The sequence below is a fragment of the Balaenoptera ricei genome, chromosome 13 (assembly GCF_028023285.1).
Source record: "Balaenoptera ricei isolate mBalRic1 chromosome 13, mBalRic1.hap2, whole genome shotgun sequence".
In the NCBI taxonomy this organism is placed as follows: domain Eukaryota; kingdom Metazoa; phylum Chordata; class Mammalia; order Artiodactyla; family Balaenopteridae; genus Balaenoptera; species Balaenoptera ricei.
The window spans coordinates 10,019,697-10,041,208 of record NC_082651.1 but is presented as its reverse complement, the minus strand read 5'-3'; the positions used below and the strand labels follow the sequence as shown (position 1 = coordinate 10,041,208).

The 21,512-nt window shown below is 47.1% G+C and overlaps 1 protein-coding gene across 7 annotated transcripts in view; it reads right to left on the bottom strand.

Annotated features, from left to right (window-relative positions):
- Positions 1–21,512, bottom strand: part of TMEM131 (transmembrane protein 131) — a 276,973-nt gene that overhangs the window by 6,870 nt on the left and 248,591 nt on the right. For 5 of the 7 annotated variants that reach the window (XM_059943536.1, XM_059943534.1, XM_059943537.1 and 2 more), the window contains 5 exons: positions 12,217–12,354; positions 9,455–9,630; positions 6,917–7,044; positions 1,593–1,717; positions 1,238–1,387 (listed from right to left, as the gene is read on the bottom strand). In XM_059943536.1, coding sequence (XP_059799519.1) covers positions 1,238–1,387; positions 1,593–1,717; positions 6,917–7,044; positions 9,455–9,630; positions 12,217–12,354 — 717 coding nt within the window. The remainder of the gene's footprint in view (positions 1–1,237; positions 1,388–1,592; positions 1,718–6,916; positions 7,045–9,454; positions 9,631–12,216; positions 12,355–21,512) is intronic. The other 2 variants (XM_059943533.1, XM_059943538.1) reach the window with 1 other exon arrangement.

Genomic DNA, 21,512 nt, shown 5'->3' with positions numbered 1-21,512 from the left:
AGGATACCCCTCGGGCTTGTGTTGGTGATGATGCCGGCAGGGCTTGCGTTTACTTCACTGGGCCCCAGGCAACCCCATGAAACCGGCTCCCTGGGCACATGGTATTTATTCCCTACACTGGAACGCAGCTTTCTCTGTGCAGGAACCACCCCAATCCCAGGGTATAAGCTGAGGACCAATGTCCAGCTGAAACCTCAGAGGGGACCTAAGGACTCGAAAGCATCAGCCTGGACACCGGGACGACCCAGAGACTCGTTCAACACTTCTTGAATGACCAGGGATTTTGGATTATATCTCTCATCTCAGGCAAAAATACAGTACTATAAGGCACCAGAAAGTTTCACAGCAATTATGGGGCTGCAGGTTTTAACCCAGGGAGCATCTCTTTCCAGTATGTATTTACAAAGGTGCGTGCTTACCGCACACCTCACTCGCGTTTCCGAGTTCCTCGCCCTCATTCAACTCACCACCCCCTCTTCTCTAAGCCTCCTTCACCTCAAACCTGGTGCTCAACCCTCATTTTCCCTTTGGCACAAATGGGTCAAACGGAGGCCGTTCTGACACCTCAGTGAGTGTAGACAAATCAGCCCTAAGGGACTGACCCCCCAAGCCCTGCCACCAGGCCCTCACTGTGCTGGTCTCTGTCGTCTTCTGTTCCAGGTCCTAAATTTCTAGAGGGCGAGGACCTCCACCCTCTTCTAGGAGATGGTGCTACTTTCACAATTTCCTGCAGGCCTGACCGGAGGAACGAGGTCAAGAGGCTAGTGAGAGAACTAACATAGGTTTATGGAAAAGATGTGGGTAAACTGGGAATAAACTGCATTTTTACAAAAAACAGTTAACACTGTAAATGTATGAGAAACTAGTCAGGTAAAGGGCTGCTGAGTTAACGCTTTCAGGAGGTAGTACTTCTTTGGATGATTCACCGCTCTACGCAGATCTTTCCATTCCCTACACTCGGCACTGGGGTGCTGGCTTACTAGCCCTCTGAATCGTCTGCTGATTTCTCTGGTATAAATACTCCCACCACGGCCGATTAAGCTACAACAGTTTAACGACCAGCAGACTATTTAACAGCAGCTTTTGCTGGCTGCTACGAGCCGGCTCCGGCAGACTAGACACTGGGTCTCCTTCTAAAGCAATACGTGCCCCGGCCATCCCCCGCACAGTTCTCCGGCCCAGAGTTGGGTGGGCTGTGGGTGCGGAGAGCCTGTGGTCTCCAGGTCACCATACTTACAGCTGCCGGGCTTGTGAACGGGCACGGAATCCCACTCTGGCGGTGGAGAGTCTTTTTCACCTTCTGAGCTACTGGTGTTGCCTAGTTCTTGACTATTTGGGAGGAATTTTGCTAGGGCAGGTGGCCTGTTATCCACTAACTTGTTTGTACCTGTACAGAATTCAGAAAAGAAGGCTGTTATGGAGGATAATTCCTTTCTTTCGGGCCAATTTCAAAGAACCCATTCTCTTCTAATGAGAATGAGAACCCAACCGTAGCCGTCCTATGACTGGTAACTACTGACTGATCACTGCCAACTCACAACTACTAACACAACGAATCGTTAGGGCATCTGTATGATGAAAAATGAAAATACCTTTTGTTTTCTGGGAATTTCGCGGTTTGGATCCACCTGTCAATGTAGTTGGAAGAGGAATCTTGGTTGGGAGATTTCGACGTTGTTTACTTTCCAAAGGGGCGGTATATGGTAGCTCTAAAGAACTGAAAGACAATCACAGGTGGAACATTCAAACGCAGCCCTTTGTTTCAGAGTAGAGAGGAGAAGTCACTGACCCCTCTACAATTTCAACACCTTCTTTTACTCATTTGGCCTCCTGAGGCATTATCAACCCACAGTCCTGAGGGCTGGCCGCGTTCCAAGCACCTCCAGTACTGTTCAGGAGACGCGCACTTGCAGATTTATCCTCTGCTGTTCTGAGTGCGGACAAGGAACTGAGGCCCGTTGTTTAATAGTATGTAATGGGTGGGAACCCCTGCATCAGATGAGGTGTGGGAAGCCGCTGGCACAGACTAGCCGTTTAGCAGCTACTAAGTGCAGTCATCCTGCTCGTGAGTGAGTCTCACCCGGCAGCTAGACTGCCTGTGGGACTCCGGAATATGGAGATTCTGAAGGGTCTCAGACTTAGAAATGCCAAAGGTTCTGCTACTCAAAACCTTGAACGCATTTTTCTCACGGGCACTGTGTACTGACCAGGGCTAAGTTCCTGGGGGACCTACCCCAAGAGCCCATGGCAGAATAGCAGGACCGCTTTATTTGCCTAAGGTGGAGGTGGAGTGGGGGAGATGAATATTCTTCTTTATTCTTGAACTCAGGGTTCATCTTAGGCGAAAACTTAAATATTATTTTTATTAATCTATTTAGAGTATATTTCTTCTAAAATATTTAGAGGTAAGCTTAACATAATAAACATATATAAACAGGACAATGAATTGGCTCTGACCTTCCTGTCAGCAAGGCAAAATGGGCGGCACCTCGGCTATTTTGAGTTTCCACAGCCTGATGAAGAAAACATTAAAATTTGCCGAGAGAAGCAGTCTCTAGGAGAAATGAACTGGGGAGATGGCCCACATAAAGTAGCCTGGTGAACAATGGAAACACATGGACCCTAAACACCTTTTTTACAAAGCTGCTTCTGTGCTGCCCACCAAGATCAAGTCGCAGGCTTGGGAGGCCTCTGACAGGAGCTGGGCTGACACAGACCAGGAAAAGGACGTCTTCCCGGGGAACGGTGGGACACAGCGGACAGAACCCAGCGGCCCCTGACGAGAATTCTTCCAAAAATCATCACGCATCTCCACTGGGCTCCTGGTGATGGCTGCAAAGCTGTCAGTTTAAGGCTGAGCCAATAGCTTGCTTTTCATCGAAAATCTTACAAAGTTTACCGGTCGACACAGATGTTCTAAATGGGTACGTGTCTGGCATTCTCCACTGTAGCGCACGTCCTGCCCCAGCCCTCGGGCGTGTGATTCCCACACGCCGCTCTGCCCCCAGCCCCACCCTTCAGGTTCCTCCTCCTTCCGCTGCCCCTCCGAGTTCGCACTCCCTGGGGGGCGGCCAATTCCTGCTGGGCTCGGGGCCAGGCACAGACCACGCTGGTCCACACCAGAGTGCAAAGGTCAGAACGGGTCAGGCTTTCCAGATCCAATGGCACCACCAGCACCGCCCCCGCCACCCCCCCGCCCCAGCAAAAAAGGTAAGCAGATGACAGAACAGTACGTGAAGCATGACTTCATAAACAGATAAATTTTAACAGAGGCTCTTTACAAACATTTTATAAGGTAGGCGGTCAAAGGTCATTTTCATTCTTTTGTTTCTTTATATTTCACAATTTTTCTATAATAAAGTGTTAGTATATTTGGAATTAGTGTAAGAGCTAGCCAAAAATTCGAAGGGTTCGGTTAACCCACATAAGTAGAATTTTAGGTGGGATAACAAACTGACATGAAAAAATCTGTTTACGGGCGAGACTATTAATGCTACAGTTTTATACATCGTCTGCCCTTCTACTTCTGACTGACAGGGTTATTTAAAAATGCCACCTTTTAAAAAACAAAGGCTCCCCTGACAGAGACACCCAGTGGTGGTGGTGGAGCTGGGTGGGTGTGAACTGTTTGTAAGCAAGTCGTCTATAAGTGTGGGGCTGGCGACTGTCTACACAAAGCTTCACTCTGCAACACCGTGGAGTTAGTTGGTTTTTAAGAAAAAAGGTGCCAGACAACTACTTTACTTCTGCTGACTCATACTTTCCTAAGTTAAACCAAATGATCTCTACCAAGAAGTCTTTTTTAAGGCTTCTGAATAAAATGGTTAAGGGCCAAATTAATTTAGGTGATTCCTTGGAAAAGAGAAGAACAGAAAGCTCGCTGGGACGCTAACACACGCTCATGAGTTTCCTGCTGATCGCGTCATACTCGGTCCACGCCCCCACCTGGGGAAGAGGGGAGGCAGAGAGGGCAAGGTGAGGGCCTTCCCAGTGCTGAGGGCCTGGAGGCCGGAGCGTGCACTGGGGCACCCACGGCCCCGAGCCGAGTGCGCTGTTCAAGCAGACTCTGACAGAGGGTACAATCATTCTATAACACACTTTGCTTATTTTAGATTATTACATTTAAGTTACGTAAACATACGTTGATAAACAGAAAACAAAAGAATCAATGGAGAGCTGGTATCCTAAACCAGGGAGCCCTGCGCCTTTCCTGGTCTCCTGAAGTCCTTTTAGTGTCCGACATCTCTCATTCCCTGGCATCTCTGACCTAAAATACAGTCTTCTGGAGGTCTACAGACCCACTTCTACAGCGTATAAGCTGGAAAGAAAGGGGAGACCAGATCTCTGCCCTTGTAACGCTCTGCTCCACACTCCTAGTGGTTTTTCTGAAGTCAACTCTTGGGAGTTAGGTAGGATGGGGCTACAGAGGCAAAGACTACGTCAGAGCCATTCCTCTTATTACCACTTACTTACTTATAGGAAAATGAATTCTCCAGCATTTAAAGATTTGGGTCTTCTGGCCTGGAGGTGATATAATATAATGTTCCAACAATACTGATAATATTTAAAGACTAATTTTTGATAAAGCAAATGTGAGCTAAACCCACAGATTTTACTATTAGAACATCAGCTTTTTGGCCAACTGATATATAAATGCTTTTTCCCCACCAGATAAATCTTCCAAAAGAAAGTCATAATATATGCCTTATTAATATCTCTTTTTTAAAAATGTGCATCTATTTCCTTCAGATACGTGGAATCACATATAACACGCTGAGAGCACTTCTTAGGTGACAGGAACGTCAGGTGTCACTGGGGCAGGACCAGCACAGGACAGCACAGGGGATTTACTGTCACAACCGAGTGGAGACAGCAAACGGCTCTATTCAGAGGCCATCTTTCTGGTTATTAAAAAAAGGTCTTGAACTCTGAATTTGACTGATGTACTAAAAGATTCTGACTCAATACTTTTATCCCTGAATCCAGAAAAACACAAAACAAGATCAGTGAGTTTAAAGAGGTTAGATACAGGAGATGAGAAGACCAGGGTTGATATAGATTTCTCCAGTTACAAAAGACAATTTAGAGCACGTTGCTTAAACTGTCTTCTGGTAATGATTTCTCTGTTAACTACACATCAAAAGGACATGAGTTAACTACTCTAACTGCCTCCTGACGGGGGCTGGAGAGCGGGCAGCTCTGGCTTTGGGTTTACCAGTAAACTCAACATCCCTGCGAAGTCAGGGGCATCAAGTGGAGTCGTTTACAAACTTTCAAAGTCAAATCTGCTAATGGCCAACTTATTTCATAAAAAAATCAATATGACAGAAATCAGTGGAAGAGGGATGAGAGTTAGGATTAACATGTACGTACGATCTGTCTTAGAAATACTGACCTCAGGCATCAAGGAGAATAAACAGTGCAGATTTGGTGACAGCCACCTATGAAATGGTTTCACTAAGATAATTCTTAGAAGCTGGGTTTTAAAATTTACGATCATAAGAATGATAGCATGACTGTCCATTCTCACAAAATCTCAGCATATGTAGAAACTAGGGTTTTTCCTAATTTGGATTTTTTAGCCTCATTTACTTTAAAACATCTGATCAGTCAACTAAGCCTGAAAAAGGTCTAGAAGAATAATCCCTAGCCACTAGACGAGGGTTAATTCCTGTCCTGGGGTGCCAGAACATTAGCACCAAAGTACCTCAGGCTGATTCCTCTCAGGGGAGACTCAAGTGTATCAGCCATTACTCCACTTGACATTGCTTCTAACTGGGTCAGATCGTTCTCAACGAATCGTGGGGTTAGGTCACTTAAACTGACATTTTGCACAAAAGGGTAACTTTTAGGCATAAATACTCTGTTACTAATCACTGCCACATCCTGTGTTATTTCGTAAGTTCAGGGACAAGGTTAAATTTTACTGCAGTAATCACTAATTTCTTATTAGCTTCTGGTTCTACAGAACAGACGGCCCCTGTCGGGTTGAACTGTATAATCTAGGGACAGAGTCTAGCTTATTGATGTTTTTGCAGAGCTCAAGTTTTATTCCTAGAATCAGAGTAAGAACAGACCCGCACAGCTAAGGGCAATTCTAATGATAAATGTCTTCCTTTATCAATTTATACCTAATTCCCTCAACTTCCTGGGTCGATGCCCACTTACCACACAAGAAGGCAAATACTGGCTTCCACGCAGATGGCCACTTTACATGGTGAGCTAGAAAGGGCATTATTAACCACACTGAAACTAGGATTAGTTTACTAGACAGACCCAAAGTTTAGTGAAAGTACGACGTAAACTTGGTAACGAATAACCCAATAGTTCAACTCAGTCACTGACCTGGGGCAACATTCTGCAGGTCGCCCTCCCTGTGAGGCCCAACAGGACCTGCCCCACGGGAACTGGACGGGAGCTACGTCATGGCAGAATTGTCTGGTAGTCACATCTGCCCTGAGCACTGTTTTTTTTTAAGGTTAAGAATAAGTTCTCCCAAGTTTTACAGCCCAGAATTCTAGATCCCAATGGCAGCTCTGGGTTAGTGAGCAGACTCAGAGCTCTAGCTGAGAGAAGTTAGGCTCGTACCTGCGGCTAAACCACCAAGGCCATCTTTGTGCAGAAGTGAAACGGCTCTCTGCCTGGAAACAGATCACCAACCTACATTTTCCTCCTCCATTTTCACAAGTAGCTTTAACTCTGCCTTTTACACTTCTGACGTCGGAAGCATGTGGCTGTCCCTCACCAGAGACAGTGAACACTGGGCATTAGAAAAATCCCCAGAGGAACGTCATGAGGTATGCAGCTTCTGTTGCAAAAACCCCCCTAAAAACCAACCAAGCAAACGAAAACATTACCTGGTTCTCACCAGTAACTTCTTTTACGTACCTCATTTCTCTGAACTCATTTTTCTTACCTGGGTTTCACATCTGTTGGGATTTCTTTCTTAACATTTAAGAGTTTTTTGCTTTTCTGTTTCACTTGAGACATTTCATTCTCATGTTTTTCAGGCATGGCTTGTTTTCCCTTTTGCTTTTCTGTATCCTGTAAAAAAAAAAAATTGACGCAACTGCTGAGAAGGATTAACAAAAATGCCTGATATAGTCCTGTCTGAAGGCAGAGACACAAAACCAAACACGTAGTAGATACACACATCACATGTATAAAAATGATAAGCTCCTTTCTTCAAATCTCCCTTTATTGTGGGTCTGTCAATTTTTCAGTCTTTGATTTACTATAAATTATGTTTTGGTGAGTGTGAGTTAGAACGAATGTCACTTTAACTTATACTCATATCCTGACTGGGGTGGGTGCTGACAGTGGTAGCAACAGACGGGTAGCTTCTTGTTTTTAAGCACTGGGGAGCAAAACCTTGCCTTTTGGTACAAGAAAAGTTAAGTCAGGACTACAGTACAGAGTTACACACGACTGGCGACGCGGCCTGAGAAGGGCACAGCCCAGCTGCATCTCAGAGCAGTGCTGCCCCTGGGTCCTCGACCAGGTGAGCACGGAGACCGTACCGTGCGTTTCAGAGTAAGGTGATGCTGCCGCAACACCCAGGCATGAGCCCAGGGGGCTGGTCTCTAAACAGGACAGGTATCGTTCAGGCACCGGTGACCCCGCCCGGGAGCCGCCTGTGGAGCGGGCGTGCACAGCTCACGCGCAGAAGGACCACACACAGCACAGATGGGAAATGAAGAAAACAGAAACCTGGTTCTGTGTTCAGGGTGCACAGGGCCAATCGGGGGAAGACATACCCGGCCGAAGGGCAGAGCTGTGGGTATGGGGGGAGCTCCCAACACAGGGCAGATGAGCGTCCACCCGACAGCATCCGGCTGCACGGTTCCGGCAGCCTGGATTTTAACAGGTCACACAGACCGATCTATCTAACTGCAGAGAAAGAGTAAAACAGCCTCCCGCCCATACACCTCTTGAGACTATTCTGAGTCATGCAGTATTTCCGGAACACCCGACGGGTCAAGAACTCTGTAGACCGTGAGCCCCTGCAGGACAAGAACCTGGTTCTTTTGTCCATGGCTGCTTCTCAAGCACCCAGCACTCAGGTACTCAACATGTACCTGCTGAACGCATGGGTAGAATAGGGTTGGAGAAGGCATTCATCCAAGAGAAAATGACCTCCCAAGATTGAAATCCAGTTGGGAAGAAAATGCACAAAACTGGCAAACAGATCAGTCACAAAGAGACAAGAGCACACGAGCTCTACGCAAGAGTGCTGAGGGGGAGGCCTACAGACTGCTCAGCCGGGAGAAGGGTAACAGGCACGGAGGCCGCCAGTCCTGAGCTGTGTCTGTAAGGAAGCAAATGACAGGGCAGGAGATGGGACAACCAGGAGAAAACCAACAGCAGAGAAGGGAGAATGATGCCAGTGGGTGCACAGAGGGGGTCCGCTGAGGAGTGGTTAGGAAAATGCCAGAAAGGCAGAAAGGAAGTGGGGCAAAGTTGTGGAGCAAGTCTGTGCTGAGAACGCTTTCCAAACGCTTATTCATATCAGAGACGGCTGGGACCCCACTCGGGGATCAGTAGCTGGCATTCTGCTCTTCTGCAGTCATCTGTCACAGAGGAGATACGGGACACAACGCCAGCCCCAACCCTGACATTTGGCCCAGAGCACCCGCCACACGTCAGGGATGCACAGGGGAGGGCAGCTGGCCAGAAAGTGTCACGTGGACATTTTATTTGAAAAATTAATATATGTGGATGACACTGCTGGATATCTTTAAGAAATGATTTCTTAAGCCACTAGATTACGACTGAAAAAGAATTCTGCTCTACAATATTAAAGGCTCTATTTGGATCATCTTAAATTTGAAATACAGTTATCTAAAAATAGAAATGCCGAAACAGAAGTACGCCCTCACTTTTCTGCATGCATACCACTTATAACTCACGCTCCCTGACACAGTCACAAGAGTAACATTACCCTCCATTTATCTCATGGCCACGGTGTCTGGACATTTTGCAGTGTTAGCCCTGATGCTCGTGACCCCCCACCCCCGGGAGCGGAGGATGAGGAGGCGGCCTCCCGGCGTGCCGAGGTCACAGCCCCTGCGCCACCTGCTACCGGGGCCCACTGCAGCAGCGGTGATACGGCAGGACACGGCCACTATAATCCATCCAGGTGACAGAATTCCTCCTCATCCTCTCTGGATACTTAAAATCTGAAACAATTGGCATGAGCCAGAGTCGTTCCTATTCCAGATGGTCCCTAACTTTCCAGCTGTGTTTCCAATCTCTAACTATTTCACCTTATTAGCAGGCTTCCTAATTTGTTCCCCGGGGAAGTGAAGACATTCAGGCCCAGCGCAGTGGCGCTTCTGCAGGGGTGACTACCTGGGCGCGCCTGTGCACTCCCGAGCACTGGCCCTCGGGCGTGTGCGCGTGTTGAGCGCAGCGCGTTCACGGTGTGTGACCCCTGCCCTGCGGGCTGTCCTACCTCCCTGGGGAGCGGGTCTGTGTCTGGGCTGGAGGTCTCTGTGGTGGTGGAGGAGCTGTCGTCTTCGGCCAAGGAGTCCTTCAGCTCGTCCTCCTGGGGCTTCCCCTTTCCCTTCTTCTCCTTTTCCTCGTGCTTTTTAGGTGGTTTTACCTTGCGCTGAAGAGGCTTTCCTTTCCCTGGGGATGACAATCAATGTAAAACGACACTTGACTTTTAAACAGCTTGGAAAACAAAGCTATTAAAACTTTTTGAAGAGACTGAACTCTGATTAATAACTGTTTCTTTCTCTACTCCAGTTCTTCTCTAAAGCTTTCGAAATCACGTTTGACTTTTCGATTAGAATATTTAAAAAAATCAACTTTTTTGAGGCGTGAGTTATATACAATAAGATACACCCATTTTAAGTGTACAGTTCCATGAGCTTTGGCAAACCCACTAGTTGTGACAAATCTGTACGCCTCTCAGAAGACAGCTGACCCTTGAACTACAGGGGGTTAATCGGTGTATAACTTAGAGTTGGCTCCTCTGTACCCGCAGGTTCAACCAACCATGGACTGTGTAGTACTGCAGTCTCTACTGCTGAAAAAAAAAAAATCCATGTATAAGTGGACCCATGCAGGTCAAACCCTTGTTGTTCAAGGGTCACCTGTACTTTTTTATATCCCGGAGGTGATGTAGCTTTGAAAAGTCACAGATGTGAAAACCAGAGATCCTTTCAAATCTCTCTGGAGATGGGAGCCTGACGGTGACACGGGTTGAGCTGCATGTATGTCACCTGCACGGTGCTGAGAACCCCAGTAACTGGGTCCAAATCCCTAACTAGCGGCGTGACCTTGGCCTCTCATCTGCAGACTGGGGGAGACGACCTCACAGTGTTGTGATGAGGAATTACATGAAGCCCTTAGGACAGTGCCAGGTATATAAGTACCAGCTAATGTTACAGATGGACAGAGGGTAAAACAGAGCTACGAAAAGCCTATTATTTTATTTTAATTTTTTCAACCGTAGCATTTTATATTTTTTATTATTATTATTTTTTTTGGCCACGTGGCATGTGGGACCTTAGCTCCCCTACCAGGGATCGAACCTGCGTCCCCTGCATTGGAAGCACAGAGTCTTAACCACTAGACCGCCAGGGAAGTCCTATTATTTTAAAAGATGTGGATGTTCCCAAGACAGATGAGAAAACAACCCTTGACGCATCTGAGCGCCTGCCGTTTCCCAGGCACTGCTGTGTGTCCTGGGAACACAGCCGTGAACACCAGTAACATAACGCCGAGAGCCCTCTCGGCTGTGGCAGAAGGGAAGGAGCCTGTCCTGCTCTGGCCCTGCGAGCCCTCGGATTTCTCAGAGTCTGAGTGTCTAGCGGTTCATGCTGAAAGCACTTCAAATTTTCCCGCATGGCCGACATTAAACCCCCATGCAATGCATTTCTCACCTGAAATTATACCTTTTTATCATGCTCAGGTTCACTGGATGAGAGGCATTATCTGTATAAATAATCTGTATTCACAATAACCTGAAACCTCCTTAATAAATAGAAAAGATCTGGAAGTTATTTTTTAAAAAAAACTGGACTCAAATTTTGAAGCCATAGATGTACAAATAAAGGAGAAAAGGAAACAGCAAACCAGTAGTTAGTTAAAAAATCTTATTTCATGAAAGAGTAGTTTACACTTTTACCTCCAAATCCCCATCTTTTACTGACTTCTTAATATGCTGCCCGTGGCCGTCTGTCCCCAGCACCTTATAGAATGTGATTTTGACAACAGCCCAACTGTCAGTGTGGGTGACCTCTAGCACCTCTCATTCTACAAGACCTCTCGGTTCCACTGGACTCTTTGGATTATCCCCCTCCCTGTCCCTGCTGGACCCCAACATCATCACCCTCTTCTGGTACTGTGATTCTTCTGACACCTGGCTTCATCTTTGCTGGTGTTCCCTGGAAATCTGCCCTTGGAACTTCTTCCCTTTCCTTTCATATTTTCCTTTGGGGCTGAACTTTAATTAATTTGACATAAGCAATTCAAACCTAAAATGTCCCAAACTGAGTTAAACATCCTAGAAACATCTTTTGGGTTCTCAGTCTAAAATAATGGTTCTTGCACTTTAGAACAACCTAGGAAGCTCTTAACGAACACTGCTCAGGGCTCCACCCCGCGAGATTCGGATTAAGCGGTTCTCGGTGGGACCTGGACGCGGGTATACTTTTAACAAGCGACTCTGGTGGACCCACTGTGCAGCCAGCCTGAGGATCCCTGCTCTACAGTATCTGCATCAGTCCAACCAGCCAGGCTAGTGGCTACCTCACTGTCATGTATGATGTCTTCTGCTGCTTCTATTCCCAAGTTCAAAAGTTGGTGGGAGAGGAGACAGTGCTCCTTCCCCAGAGAAAGGACTAATGATCTGAGTGGATCAGACGGAGGACAGGCCCACGTGTACCCGTAAGCAGTCCCTGCTCCCTGCGAGGCTGCACGCTCGGGGGTGGCGTCTGTCTCCCTCTTGCCACTGGCAAGCTTGTTCCCACGGGTCTCTTCCTCAGGGCCCCCAGTTCTTAAAGTGTTTTCCCAGACCAGCAGAATCAGCATCACCTGGGAACCTGCTGGAAATGCAAATTCTCAGGCCCCTCTCTAGGTGTACGGAACCAAACCCTGGGGGTGGACCCGGCAATCGGCGTCAACAAGCCCTCTTGGGGACTGGAATGTTGGGCTGATCTGAGAATCCTTGGCTTGGGCTGTAAATTCCACACAGATTTATGAGACCTGAGCTGGGCACTGCAGGCACAGGATCGGCTGCCTTGTTTCCGGTTTCTCGTGACCTCTGCGTGTGTATATCCCGTGGGAGTCTCAGGAGGAAAGGTACCCGAAGTACAGAGTTGAATTTGGGCAATTCCGAGCCACCTGGATGAAATGATCCAAACAGCCCAATTTCACCATCAAGTAGTCACTCAAATGGATTCTACCTCTAAAACCTCTAATTCCTTTCTTACCTAACTCCCACTGCCACTTCCTCAGCTCAGGACTTGACCTGGGCCTGGCCTACTGTAACGGCCCCATCTTCCTGTTGTGTCTCCTTATACCTTCCACCCTGCCAACAGCATTACTTTCCTTTTGAAACACTTCTTAAATACAAAAACTTGATTCTGTCTGTTTTCTATAGGATAAGGTTCAAACTCCTTTACAGTCTGGACCCATCTATCTCTCCAGGTCTGCTCTAGCCTTGTCCCGAGCCCTTCCTTAGCCCCTGGCCCATCGTGGAACATTCAGTTTCCAGAGGCCAAGCTACCAGTTCACACCCCCGTGCTGTTGCTGGGCACAGAAGAAAGAGTAGGAACCTGGGAAGTAGGAATAGGAATTCGGAGGGAGACTGCCCTCTCAAAGATAAATTAACTCAATACATAGTGGAGGAGACTGGAGGTCTCCTAGCCTTATGGGAACCATGACTTAACTGATGCATGATCAGTAATAGTAAATTAACCCATCCAAGTAAAGACGGTGCAAGCTGAAGGGAGAAGCAGCTTAGTAAACTCAGAGTATGTTTTCAGCAGTGACCAAAGGAGAAATATACCCAACATGAACGACAGGTTCCTCAGGCTTCACACCACTGCCTGGATAAACTGTCCCCGAGGCCACTCACCCTACGTCTACCCCCTCCCACCATCGCCGAGCAGACTCCTGGCTGAGGATGCTCGCTGACCTACTGCAGTCAACACTCACCCCTAGGCTCTGTTCGTTGTGCAGTCTTAGCACCTGAAGGGCAGAGATTAGGCCGCACTGGGCTCTCCATCCTCAGTGCCTTACAAGGCTCAGCACGCAGCAAGTGCTCAGCCAGTGTCTGCTGAGCCGCAGAAGTGAGTTTTGTGCCTTTCTGAACAGTGAAATACACCAACAGCGTGACCTGCTCTGAGACTTGCTGCCCCAAGTCCAGAAGCTTCTCCATCTCAATCCTTCATGACAACTTACCCAGGTTTCAATCCAGAATCACGCTTCACTCCATTTACATAACATTCTTGAAGTGACAAAATTATAAGACGGGAGAAATGATTAAACCTCCTCCAGGGTGTAGGCTGGGGGGAAGGGGGGAGTGGGAGGGAAGCGGGTGTGGCTAGAAAAGGGCCCATAAGGCATCCCTGTGTCTTGACTGCATCAACATCAGTATCCTGGTTGTGATGCTGTACTGCAGTTTTGCAACACGTTATTGGGGGAAATTGGGTAAAAGGTACAAGGGATCTCTCTGCATTATTATTTGCAACTGCGTGTGAATCTATAATTACCTCAAAAGTAAAAAAAAAAAAAAAGTGTATGTCTCACTGAAATTTAGAAGCAAAAAGTCCCCAAGAGGTCACATGTGACCAAGTCACGGCATGTTCATGGCGTGGGTACTAATCCTTGCCAAGTACATTAATCCTTCAGAACGCATCAAATGTTGTTCTAAAAAGCTAAACACATTTTTTTCTTTTGCAAATAATAGGTCCATTTGGCTTGCAAGCCACCCTTCCAAACTCTATTCCAACTTTTTTCTCAACATGCCAAGGACTGGATCTCTCATTCTAACCTCTTGTCCGTCTGTGAAAAATGGGAGATTTACAAATGTCTACCTCACAACTGACCACTGGTCTGCCCTATTCCACTCACTAAAACAAACAAAAGGAGCAGAGTTCACGGAAGTGGATAATGGTCTTCCGTCCAGTTCTTATAACACAAGACACTCTAGGCATTATTACCTTCAATGACAGGCTGCATAAATTACAAACCCCCTGTTCTTAGACACTTAGTTTCCAATTTTCACTATTATAAAACATGAGGTATGTAAGATCATCTCCTGATGTTAAATTTCCAGATATGAGCTTACTGGTTTTCAAAGGACGCGCGTGCATTATTTTATTTTTATGGCTTTTGACATACTTTAGAAAACTGGCTGCCTTCTGCAATCCATGAATACACAAACTTCTTTTTAACATAGCTACCACTGAAAAATTTTTTTCTGTATATAATCTATGGCTCCTAGGCTACTGATACTTCTAGAGATACGTAATTTGAATGCCCAAATTAAAGAAAGTGAGGAAAGTCATTTGACAGATTAAATTCTAATCATCAACAATGAACTAGAAATTAGAAGATAAGCCTGCTAAGGACATGACAATGACCATGAGAGGCTGGCCAGTGCTCTTATGTGACAAGCTCTCTTGCCCTGGTCTTCACGTCCTGACTCCAGGGGGTAAGAAGAGGCCTGGTGTCCCTGTGCATCCTTCCCCCCAAGAAGGGTTGGCCATGGCTGGCTGGCAAAGTAAACCCAGGGTGCCTTCCGAAGCCCTAACCATCTATCTCAAGCTGCCATCCCCAAACACACAAGCTCTGTTAAGAAGTTTCAGACCTGGAAGGGAAGCAGGAAGTCTCACTTGGACTCTCTGCATAAGCTTCTTCTCCACCTAAGTTCCATCGTGGGCAGGAAGGTGGTGGAGAGGTTATGGATGCCTAACTGGTGACTGTGAGAAGTGGTACTTTTTTGCTCCTTGTGTGTGTGCTTCTGGGGGAGGAGGCCTGAGAGAAAACAAGAGGTGCAAGTTAGAAAGTGGGCCCCCAAACCCACCTCACACTGCTGACAGGTGACAGGCATTCACCCAGACTCAATGGGCGAGTATGAAACCCTCCCACCCAACTCGGACAGGGGCTACTTTCTGCAGCTACTGTATCTCGGCGAGATGACAGGGTCAGCTCTCCTCAAAATGAGGTATCCGGTTGGTGGATGCTCTTAAAAATGGTCAGAATGAAATAGTTTCTTCATTACTTTAAGGCCTAATTAAGTATATATTTCCTAACAGTTGAGTGCATTCAAAACTCTTTATTGACACAAACCATTTGTCCCCACCTGCAGGACCCCTGGGGGCTAACCTCAGTGGGTACAAGAACATGAGGCAGGCTGCTAAGTATTTGCGACCGAGCACCACCTGCTGCTGATGGGTCCGGCATCTTCACCTAACAGTGATGCTCTGACCCTTACGAGATAATCCAACCACAAGTGACTGCATATACACCCACGGGCCCCACAGATGCTGTGCGTGTGGGCGAGGCTGAGCGTAGATCTAGGAGGCACGATGCGGTGGGGAGTTAAGATTCAACGTTACACGGCCAATATAAAGCATCTGTGTGAAGAACATTCCCGTTCTCTCTGCAACAAAGACACAACGCCCAGTCTATCACCCAGTGTCCTCAGATTCCTCAGCAGGACTTCAATGCCAGCAAAGTCTGTTTCTTCAGATGAACTCTCCTGCCTCCTTTTCCTGCAGGAGAACTATATAACGATGCTTTCCTTTGGCCTTAGCCGCCAGGAAATTTGCAGCTCAATTTAACACTGAATGGTAACAACGAACTTTATTCTAGGTTTTTGTTGAGATAGCACCATAATTAAAAACAAACAGATAAAACATAGAAAACTACTTTCCGTCTTTGATTCACTGTTTTATATGTGCTTTAATCCTTTAAACCACCACTAATCATTTTAAAAGTAGGCAAAATATGAATTATCAATTTAAAAAATATGTCCTTGGACTTCCCTGGTGGCGCAGTGGTTAAGAATCCGCCTGCCAACGCAGGGGACACGGGTTCGAGCCCTGGTCTGGGAAGATCCCACAGGCCGTGGAGCAACTAAGCCCACGTGCCACAACTACTGAGCCTGCGAGCCACAACTACTGAAGCCTGCGCACCTAGAGCCTGTGCTCCGCAACAAGAGAAGCCACCGCAATGAGAAGCCCGCGCACTGCAACGAAGAGTAGCCCCCGCTCACCGCAACTAGAGAAAGCCCGCGCGCAGCAATGAAGACCCAATGCAGCCAAAAATAAGTAATAAATAAAATAAATAAATTAAAATAAATAAATAAATAAATAAAAAATATGTCCTACTCATTTACTTTTTTGTCTTCACTAAGAAGCGAATAAAGGAATTTGTAATCACTAGTTTGGGGCAAGTTGCTTTGGTTGTCTCTCTCCAACTTTAAATTGTTTCACTTAATGCCCACCCAAAAGAATTACTTCAGGACAATTTCAATTACTAGCAAATGGTTTCTCTGAACGTGTGCAGTGCCCGGCAGCTGTGGACCTAAGCCAGGCAATGACAGTTACACCTGACTGAAGGTTCAGAAGAATCTCTAGAGGATCATCCATTCTGACAGGAATCTGTCTTTCTCTTCATCTTTTGCCTGTTTAAAAGGTCTAAGTGAGGCCAATAAACAGTACAGACCAACATATGATTTATTTGGGTCGGTACTGGTCATGTAAGTTTATTTCTCCCTACTTGTTCTGAAATGATACCTCAATATGAGTATGATAACCTAAAACATACCAAAAGGTGCACATGAAGGAAACTCTTCAGGAGTTCTTTAAGCTAAAGTAAATATTGTTTTCAAAAATCAGTAGCAATTACCATCTTATTTTGTCATATTAAGCTCTGTGCTTAGATAGTGAAGATACTGGTTTTTAGCCCACTAGAAGGTAGAAAAGAATTTTTATTAAGTGAAAAAATTTTACATCTATCCCAGGAAAGGAATTACCTATGAATTTGCGGGCAGACCCATATTCTCCTTTGTTCTAGTTTTCCTTGTATCCTTAGAAGGCTGTACATACTTTCTGAAGCACTAAGCAGAACCAACAAGGTACACGGGACTGAGACAAAAAGGCTGCACAAGCAAAACCTTATGCGGCACAGAGTTCAATTATTTAGGGTTTTCATAAAAGTATTATGTTCGATTAGATTTTGGATTTCTTTATTCTAGAAATAAAATATCATGGATATTCTAGAGCAAACTTAATACAACTCAATGCTGGGAAAGGATAGCTTCTGTCTTCCCATTTAGGCATTTCTCTCCACTATCTTTAAGGGCAACTCCCAGCTGCCCAAAAACCCACTAGATGGACATTACGTGAAATTCCTAAAAATCTTATATGTTCTGGTATAATGTTGTAAGTCATAATTCTAGTTATTACTTTAAAATGTGTATCTTAGAAATAACTAAATTTCCTTGTCAATTGCATTATTATGAACTTTCATCAAATCTTTAACCGTGGTCATTTTTAAGTCTTTTGTCATTTACAGACAGTTCTGGGTGTACTCTGATGCTTTTGCAAATATGTTCCTATAAAAGGGTTTCATCTTCAAGGAATTCATGGAAAAGACTCTGACAAGTACAGGTTTCTGGTAACTGACTATACTGCTGAACTGAATGAATAAGCATTTTCAGAACTCTAATGGAAAACTGATGAATTCATAAAAGTGTTAACAAAAGATCAAGATGAAAAAAAAATTAATTACATGGGACTGAGTGAACTGATGAGGATGATTATAATTTTTGTGACTTTCTGTTTGAATAAAACAAAAAACCGACTAGATGGGCCCAGCCCCAAACCACCCCCCAGAGACATTCACTGGTTACATTCCCCTAGTGAATGGGGCTGTAATGGCTCAACACAGGTTATCCCAATCTCCTGCGGATGCTGTTCAATAGGGAATCTGATTCGGCAGTCTGGGTTGGGGCCCAAGATTCGACATTTCTAAAAGCTCTCAAGTTATGTCACTATTGCTGACCCCTGGACGTCAACTCTGGGCAGCAAGGCCTCAAAACACTTACCCAATACCCTGTCTTCCAGGGCGGGGCGGGGAGGGCTCCTCTATGTGGGGGCGGCCTCCGCACTTCCTGTCCCGGTGGCAAGCTGACCCCACAGGGCCTGCTTCCCTAGAGCCGACGCTAGCCCTTCTCTCTGCTCACTCTCATCCAGCGTCTCTGCCTCTGTTGGGCCAATCAGGTTACCTTCACGCCAAGTGCTAACTACCTTGGCCTGTGGGGCTGTACACAGTAATAGAGGAGGGAGCAGAAAGCTTGTCAGCCAAGCCCCGGGCTCCACCAGTACTTAGCAGATGCCCTGCTTTGCAGTGAGGAGTGTTCACAGTGGATTTTAGTTTCAGCTCTAAATCCAGTCTGCCTGTTCCCTCGGCGGGCGGCCCGGAGGCAGGGGGGGTGACCCATCAGATCTGCACCCCTAGGACCCTGTATACACACTCTGCCCAGCCTCGACAGTGGGGCCTGCACACCCCCCAGTGTTCACTGAGGAGCCCGGCAGTGACTCACGGACATCCTGGACTCTCAAGCTCCCGTCATCCAGGCCCAGGCCTGGTATAGGTCGGGATGACAATCTCTTATCAGTCACTCTGAAATCCCAAAAGCTTCCAAAGCGTTTTCTCCCCAACTCATTCAGAAACAAAACCTCTTTTGGTGGCACAACTGAACTGAACTGACGTGAAGCTACTTTTACGGTCTCATGAATCACGTGGCACATCATCGTATACCTTTCTGAAAACCTGAATTCCAACAAAGGTGGCTCTCGAGTGTTGTATAAAGGATGGTGGACCTCTAGGTCTGTGGCCTCGCTGGTGCTAACGGGCCTTACTTCTGTTACACCCCCATACCTCACTTCCAGGCTGCACCTGAGGGCCTGTTACTGCCCAGAACTGCTTTTTCTCCCAAACCCTAAACCCTCACGCCTCCTTTTCACACCTTGGTCTCCTCTCATTCCCTTGCTTCCATCATCCCTGTAACTTGACCTGTTGGAGCCTCGGCCCTTGACTTGTCCATTCTCCCTGTCGGTGAGGCTCCCTCTGTGTTAAGGTCCTGCCAATTCCGCACAGCGTGGCACGCCCATTGTTCTCCTGCCAACGCCCCACGACGTTCTCAGCCCTGGGTCTCTCTGCTGTCCCTGCCCTGCAGGGCGCCAACCACCCCGTGTTCACCCTTCACCCGTGGGCTGCACAGTCAGTGGAGAAGAACGGCACAAGCGTGAGGGAGGCCACAGTGACCTTCAGCTGGGTCCCCGATGTTGCCCGAGGGATTGCTCTGCAAATCCAATTCCCATGTCCTATGGACTCCCAAAATCTCAGCTATTTGAGGTCTGATTATTCCAGACTTCCTCTACGTTCTGTTTCTACCCTACCGCTTCCCCTTCGGCCTCAGAAGCTACCAATCCCTCTGCATCCACACGCCTGTGGAACACGTGCCCTTGTATACTCTGCGGAGCTGGGTCCCACCGGGTCCCACCCACCCACCTCCTTGGGCATTGGGTAGCACCAATTATCTACTCAAATGCTGCTCCTCCTCGTGGAGGAGGTGGTGTCGTGCAGCTGCGAGCTGAGGGTTAGGGTCGGGCCTGGGCTTGGCTCCTGGGTCTGCCTGACGTAACCCTTCTTAGACTGGGCTTCCCCCCTGCAAACAGGGTCGGCACAACGCCAATCACCCAGGTGCCCGAGGCACTTGCGGTCGTGTCTGGAACGTCAGGAAGCACTGACAACACCGCTGCTCTCAGCTCTACCCCCCTTTCTGTCCTTGGCCCACAGATATTTTCAAGCAACATGTTCCCCTATTTTCTTTCTTCATTAAAAATACTACTGCAAGATATACACATCCTTTTTTTTTTTTTTTTTTGGTTAAAAATCAAAGAACATGGAAACTACAGATTAAAGAGTAACCTCCACCCCTCACTCACTGGCCCCTCACACGCACACCAAGAAGCAGCCACTGGTAACGGTCTGGCGTGCCAGGTGCTCTCCAAGCCACAGTTACCTGGCTTCTAGGCTCACTTCACAGAGACTATTCCTGCCAAGGTCCTCCAGGCTCTGTGGAGCTCGGTTCTACCTCTGCTCTGGCCTTGCTGGGACATGCCAACCGCATCTGCTACCTGCTTCCTGTCACACTGTCTGCTGGCCTTGTCCTCGGGACTCTGTCCTGCTTATCTCAGAGAGCTTAAGCTCTCTGCTTATCCCATTCCTCACCCTCAAGACCGAGTTCCAAGCAGACATTCCCGTTGGGATGTGCCACAGCCAACTGCAACCCAGCAGCCTAGTGATGGCAGCGCCATTTCCTGCCCTAAAAATCACAGCAGTGCCTACCCCCTACCATGTAAGTAGAAGCTATTCTCTCCACTTCAAAGGTAACAAACGGAGGCTCAGAGAAGTAATTTCCTCCAAATCACACAGTAAGTGGCAGAGCCAGGATTTGATCTGGGTCTGCCTGAAGGTAGAGCCTGGCCTTGTGAGCCCACACCACTCGGCTTCTCCCCACCTGAGATAAAGCTGCCCCTCAGACCGCCAACGGCAGAATCCACTGTTTTCTGCAGTGAATGCAGACACTGAAAATGGCTGCACCAGGCTCAGTGCGTTCTCAGGTTTTAACCCTCAAGCCAGTCCCCAGGACTCGCGTGTCACAGGAGGAGAAGCCACAGAAGTACAGCCGTAGGGGCCCTGCTCAGGCAGCCATGAACAGAGGGCATTTCTGGGCCCCGTCTCCCGGGAGGAAAAGTGACCGCTGGGACGGCTAGAGAAGTGACTGGAGGGCCTGCAAGCCATGTACCCAGAGAGCGCAAGAGCAGGGAGACCCCGTTCACATGAAGAAGGGTCCTTCTGAACAGTCTCCAAAGCCCAGACGTCACTGAAACTCATTACAAGGAAGATTTCTTTGAGTTACTGGGGAGGGCAGGGGAGAGAACAGGGTGCTTCTGAAAAGAAAAGGTTCATATTTAATGTAAACACGAGACTATTTTAGCAGGGGCGCTGGGGTAAGCTTTAGAGAGATGATAAAGGCTCCACCCGCCTAAGAGCCTATGGTTTTATGATCTATCACTATTTTGCAGCCCCAAGATCAACGCCCAACTTTTAAAGTTGTTTTAAAAGACTGAGTTTCTACATGTATATTATACTTCAATAAAACCACTTATTGAAGAAGAAGAAAAAAAAAACTAAGATCTGGCTCTTTCCTTCTTTCCACACAGCAGCAGTGGGAAGGCTACCAAGTGGGGTGGCCGCTCAAGTGAAGCTGGTAATCACTGCTTCCTTGTGAGCTCAAGAATCACTAATAATGTGGTACCCACGCTCCATCATTACACAGCTTTTTAGTAGGTCGACTCTCGGACCACTGTGAACAATAAAAAACATTTTTAAATTTTAAACTTTATGTTCTAGATGAATGGCCCTGAAAAGAAAAACGGGCCTATGGTGGTGTTAGAGGACTATCTTAGACACAA